Below are 6,880 nucleotides of genomic sequence, written 5' to 3' on the forward strand. Positions count from 1 at the left end.
CCCTAAGCATCACCCTATACAATGAGTGCTAAGTGGACTATTCAAAAATCATGAGAAATACAATGAGTGCTAAGTGCACTATTCAAAAATCATGAGAAATTGGTCAGATACGACTACTTCTCATGGAAATGGTCATAGATGAATGACTTTCTTAACGCAGTTAAATCCCAAAAAATGAGATTTAATATAATGAACCTCTCATAGAAATGGTCATAGATAAATGATTTTCTTTACGCATTTAAATTCCAGAAAATGATATTTAATATAATGCACTGTGAAAAACCCTCAATACTTAAAAATATATTAATTATAATACATGTTCAACACATTATTAATAAATTAATATAATTCCTCTCCAATCTCATTGTACATATATGGAAAACTAACTTTAATATAAAATAAAATAAATATTTTACAATTTTACTTGTAAATTTAATATGGAAAATTATTTATTTGAAAACTACAATACATTAACGTAGCTAATGCTATTAACATCATAAAAAATAGGAGGACTAAACTTTTCTCAAACACTTCATTTATTATGTACAAACAACATATGAGAAGAGAATGATCCATAGATTTGAAAACATTCTTAAATCTCAGAATTTATACAATATATATATATTACATTTTTAAATATTGATAGTTGCCCAACCTCCTTTCCACCAAATACAATGACTGTAATGCTGAACATTACGCCCCCTTTAGGTTGGAGTCCTGTCTACACAACGCTAGATATTAACGAACATGCGGACTCATCTCTGTTCAAATGGACAGCCCTCGTACCCAAGATCTTCCCTTGGTTCAACGCCTCAAACGCTGAGGAGTATCCTCATATAATGTATACATTTGACATCATCTGTTTGCCACTGATAATCTAACCCTTCTTCAGATAATTAACATTAAATGGCAAACCGTCTTCATCAGTCTACTGTGCAGTTCCCGGCTAGCGGGGCATTCCTTCGTGTGTGAGTATTCTAAGACCTGCGATACTCGCAGCAAAGAGCAAGTCTCTCGTTTCTTGAATCCTGTCGCGTGGCGGTGGAGGTTTTGTCTATTCCACAGAAGACGAATGGACGAAGGCTTCTCTCTATTTGGAATCCTCCTCCCATAGCCACCTCTCTCTCCAGGTGGCTGCAATAACTCTCGAACACCTTCACACTCACCTGCAACTTGAAGCCCATCAGAAACAGGAACTCCATCTCCATTCTATTTATTTCTTCGCTGCTCACGCCTCCCACTTTTGCGTAATATGAATTCCTATAGTTCCTGCTCAACAAATAGAAATTGAAATTAAAATCACGACAATGAGAATGAAGGTCGAAACTAAAACAAGAAATAGAGGATCGTGGATGGTATTAAATTAGAGAAATAGCTTACAGGTCTTCAAGAAACTTGGAGGCGACCATAACTGTGGTGATAAGCAGCCTGTGGACGTTGACAGCCGTTATGCGGAATTGCGGATGGAATTGAATGAGGCGGTCAATGTAAGCATATGCTACTACCAACACAGAAGAGCTGCAATTAACATACTTTAAAATCCTCTCCAGATACTGCTCTATGCACATGTCCGGCACCTGCAAACCGTCGAACACTCGGTACTTGGAAGGCGAATTGCGCCTGTAAGTGGCCGCAAGTCTCTGGTTTCTGGCGAGAGTCCGCTCCACCAGAGATGACAACACTGATATGACCGTGACGGTCTGTGAGCATGATCGCTCTGCGTGTTCACTTTGGAGGGAATAGAGATGTGACTTCGTTCTTCCTCCAGAAATAACGCCCTCTGCCATTGTTCTGAACACGTAATATTGGATATGTTCTGAGGAGGGAGCTTTTTAATAATTTCAATAGTTTTGTGGATTGCGGCGATAGCTTCTTTTGGAGGAAGTGAGTTTAGAGAAAGATAATATAGGCTGCAGAGGGGTTTGTGTTGTGGTGGGAGGAAGAGGTGGGGAAGGAAGTCGGGTTGCTCGGCTCTTTCTCGTACAGACAGACAGCGTGGCTGCTAGAGGGAATCGTACAACGTAGGGAATCTGCATGGCTGGAATTCGGTGTGTGGATTTCATTAATTGAATGGAAATTTGAGTGGATTGGATTTAGCGGCAATGCAGGGAGACAGAAGGGTCAGACTGCCTCCACACATACACCACCGCTCGCTCAAACGAGCTTACTTAGCAGACAAGTCTAAAATAAACTTGTCTCGTTTGATTTGATTCCACTGAAATTGTGGGCCAGTTGAAGCGAAACATTGGACATTAATGGCGTTTAAATTATTCAGGAGTACAAGATTCCTTTGGCTAAGCTTTAGGGTGATATGCTCAAAATGATTTGTGTCGGTTCAGAGAATGTGCTGACCCGCATTACACAGCTTTATGACGATGATTTTTATGCACAACCATATAATAGATCCTAAGTTTAAATAATGGTATATTATAATGGAATAAATTAACCAGAGATTATCTAGTATTTTTAGTGTATGTAATAGATATAATATTTTTAAACTTTAGATGTTTATTAAATATTAAATTTATTATTTTATAATTAAATTAAAGTCATTCAATTAGCACACAAAACAGGTTCTCTATTACAATGTGCGCACCACTATCTCATTGTCGTTATTAGGCCTTCCCAAAGATTTTCTAACTTTTAATATCGAAATAAAGAGAACAGATTTTAAATATTATAAAGGAATCTATTGAAAGGTGGCTGGCTAACTTTAGACTTTATATTAAGAAAATGAAGACCATTCATGCGCATGTCTAGATTCGTTGGGGGTTTTGGATACCACTACGAAGGAGAGAACTTTCTAAATTTTGTAATCACTATGTTAGTGATGAGTGTATATAACTTTCTAATTTTGTCATTACGACGTTAATGATGGTATATATAAACCATATAATATTTGGTTTTGATTTTTTTATTTTATATGATTTAGAAGGCAAATTGTGTATAAGATTTATTTTAATCACGGATTTATTAAAGCTTAAAAAATCAAATTTTATTATATCTAAAAAAATCAAATTTTATTATATTTAAATTTCTTATTAGAATGTAAAATTTCAAAAAATTTATAAGTTAAATATTTAATTTTTTTTAGTTCTTCATAAATTTTTTATTAAGATGAGTTTATAGTGGTTTTTTTGTATCTCTACAGAACAGGTATAATTTTTCATTTTTGAACTATATTTTTGAATGCTTTATCATTAGTATTATTTTATATTCAAAATTGAATGAGTTACACATTATGTTATTTAATATAAACATTGAAATATTTTATTTATAACTGCAAGAGTGAAAGTGAAATATTTTTACCACATATGATTTGAACTAAAACTAATCTAATATGTGTTATTTCAAGTTAAGGTGGATGAGGATTTGTTGATTTTTCTTTTTAATCGAGGCTGTAGATTGATTCTCAAGGGAAAATGCTCAACACATGATTAGTCTTAATGCTAATAAACAACTCTAGTGTGTTACCGAGTTTGTTAGGTTGCTTTGGGTTTTAATATATAGGAAAATTTTATTTAGCAAAATGGTCCATTTTACAATAAGATTTGTTCCTTTATTTTCTCAAATTAAATTAGATTTCTGCCACATGGCTCTCTACCCACCAATTTCCTAGGGATTTGAAATTATTTCAATTCTAATATGATCATAGTCTAATTAGATGGGGAAATTAATAAATAAGCAAATTTTATTTAGCAAAATAGACCATTTTACAATAAGAATTGTTCCCCCTTTTTCTCGCATTAAATTAGATTCGTGCCACACGGCTCCCGCCCACCAATTTCATAGGGATTTGAGATTATTGCGATTCTAATAAGTTCATATTCTAATTACATGGAGAAATTAATTTATAAGCAAATTTTATTTAACAAAATGATGCATTTTACAATAAAATGTGTAATTTTTTTCTCAAATTAAAATTGACCCATAAACTTTCTACTCATAAAAAGCATTCTTGGTATTGTAATAGTTTTTTTTGTTATGTTTATAAAGCCTTAGGCTATATCAACCAAATTAATTTCTTTAATATGATTATACTAATAATTTTTGTTTTTATTATAAATACATTTTATTAAACTTTTTTTTAAACATAGATTAACTCCCAAATTAATAAAATTACATATAACCCTCCTACTATATTGTAAAATCCCCTTAAATTTTTTATTAAAAATTATAGTTAAACTATAAGTAAGTTAGTATTTACTCGCGTTTGTCTCTGCAGTATGAACACTGTCGGACCATTTCTTGGCAACCGCATCTGAGCACGTGAACATATTGACTGCTGCGGCAATACCATCTGAGCACTCTATGTTATTATTTCTGTGCCCACGGATGTATGGTTGCAAGTGAACATTTGAATGGCCGTGATGTTTCTTCTACGGATCGGTTCGATTAAGGCTTTTCACATATGAATTTCTACCGTGTATTGGTATGTCTGATATTTCTGTTATGATTATTTAAGTGATAATATTATAGGGAATTTAATTAATAAATTTTTATTATATTATTTAGGTGTATAGCATATTAAGTAATATTTTTAATTTTATTATATATTAGAAATTATTTAAAAAATATATTATTTAACTCTCTATCAATATAAAGCTAATAAGTTTTTTCAATTTAAAAAATTTCTATTTTACTAAATATGGTAGGTATTTATTTTTTCAACAATATTTTTTTAAGATTTTTTATATTTTTTCATTAATTTTGAACTCCATCTTTTATATTTATCGATTTAAAAATCCTTTACCTCTTATATATCTTAATATATTATGTCATTTTTCCTCAATATGACTCAATATAAACTCACTGTGATATGGTATTGATCTGATAATAAAAACTCAGCAAATAACATATGAACTTCTAAACTTAACATTTGAGCTCAATAACCATCCGTTATAAGAAACACCTGTAAAAAGATAACTATAACTATTGTCAAATATTAAGTACCCTCTGAAAAAACAAGTACATACATGGATAAGGAAGGGGTTTTCTCGCTAACGCTAACCTTCCTTTCCAGAATGGCAACCCAGAGGAGAGGGAAAATACCAAATTGCATCTGCAGATCGTGGATGATTTTTTTAGCTCACAGACGTACGGTTGTGGAGAACATTTGAATATCAGTGGGATTTTTTCTGTGGACAGGTTCGATTAGGGCTTCTCACATATGAACTTCTGCGGTGAACCAATACTTGTGCAGTTCACTATATTTGAAATTATACAGTGAACTTCGTTGTCCGTTAAGTAGATCTATTCGATTTCATACTTATGCCCTGGTTGAACGTAAAAATAGATGTTAGGTATTTATTTGTTTATTAATCATTTCACACATTTTTTTTGTTTTTCTCCTTGTTTATATCAAAATCAATATAAATCATAGATCATGTAGTGATAAATCTATAGGATTTTTACAATGAAAAACATCATGTATTCATATATAAAATTACATATTTGAAATGAGAGATAAATTGATGTTTAATATACTTAAATTTCAGTTACAATATTATGTAAATTAAAAGGAAGTCTTATGTGCGTGCGTAAAATGTTGATTATATATTTTTATGGATCATAAGAGAAATAAATGGGTTTACATGGATGCAGGATAGAATTTAATTTTTTCTTCATGGATAATCCAAGAATTTTGTATTTTCTTTTTAATGGTAATTATAAATAAAAATTAAATTAATAAATATTTTATGGTTAAGAATTAAAAGATAAATAGTGTGATGGTGATTAAAAGACATTTGTTTGACTTTCTAAGAGACTTGGTGATGCATTTTTCTTTCTTCTTTAGATTATGTAAAACAAGTATCTATTTTTTATGTATTTATAAGTACATTATTTAAAGTAGACATGTCTTTATCAATGTAAACATGATGTATTAGCTAGGAGAAATGTGAGAACATCAATTTTAACGACCATCTTGTGAAAAGTATGTAGAAAAAATAAAATTTCTTGAGTTCTTCATTAAGAAATAATCAATTATATTATATGTCAAAAAGTTAAATCTAATATATTATGATTTTTGTATTATTTAATTCATATTTATTACTAAAAAAAAATCAATCCACAATAGCAAATAAAGAACCAAATTAGCAAAAAAATGTTATATCTTTATTACTAGAAAAAAGTTCAATTTTCTCTTTAAGAGAGAACTTCCAATATAACAAATCCCAACTACAAGTAACTTCACAATTCTTATTTTACATTTCTTCCTCCTCTTTATAGAGAGAAAATTCTAATTTAAATTGGTAAGAGTTGTTATATATATTAAATTTAAATTCCTTGAACCCTCATAACTTTAGTGATAAATTAAATTTCATTGAAATATAAATTTTTAAGTTATATTAAATCTAAATAGTTATAAAAAATTCAGACTTAAATTTTTTTAATTTAAAAATAAAATATTAAATTTTATAAACTATTATAGATCCCTTTTAACAAAAGATCTAGGAGGAGCTGAGAGATCGAATATCATTATATGAAAATATATTTTTAGAATGCAAAACTTGAAAAATATAGGTACATATTAAAACATTTACTCTTTTAATAGTGCTTCATAAATCTGTGATTAAGATGGATTTATAGTGATTTTCTATCTCTATAAATAGACCATGTGTAATATTTCATTGTTTAAATTGTATTTTTGAATAATTTATCATTATTATTATTATATTAAAAATTGAATGAGCTACACATTTTCATCTTATTAAGAACTAACTAAATTATTTTACCTTTAATTATTTTTGCCTTGTGGGTACTGAAATATTTATTAATTAGTTTAGAATTAATATGTATGAACTAGCTAAGCAATAGAGAATTATTTATGGTAATTTTACAATTATAGTTTCAACCATATTAAACTTTGTAATTTATA

General features: G+C 29.8%; 1 protein-coding gene across 1 annotated transcript; it reads right to left on the minus strand.

The window, feature by feature from the left end:
• Positions 1-661: 661 nt before the first annotated feature.
• LOC149231480 (cyclin-U2-1-like) lies at positions 662-1,871 on the minus strand. The gene is made up of 2 exons (XM_089376314.1): positions 1,381-1,871; positions 662-1,269 (listed from the first exon to the last, which is right to left on the minus strand). Exons 1-2 carry the CDS (start codon positions 1,785-1,787, stop codon positions 978-980), a joined length of 699 nt encoding a protein of 232 aa, XP_089232440.1. The 5' UTR covers positions 1,788-1,871; the 3' UTR covers positions 662-977.
• Positions 1,872-6,880: the final 5,009 nt, after the last annotated feature.

Source organism: Pinus tabuliformis, chromosome J (assembly GCF_031772625.1).
Source record: "Pinus tabuliformis cultivar Carrire ecotype Pingquan chromosome J, CPIR1, whole genome shotgun sequence".
Taxonomy (NCBI): Eukaryota; Viridiplantae; Streptophyta; class Pinopsida; order Pinales; family Pinaceae; genus Pinus; species Pinus tabuliformis.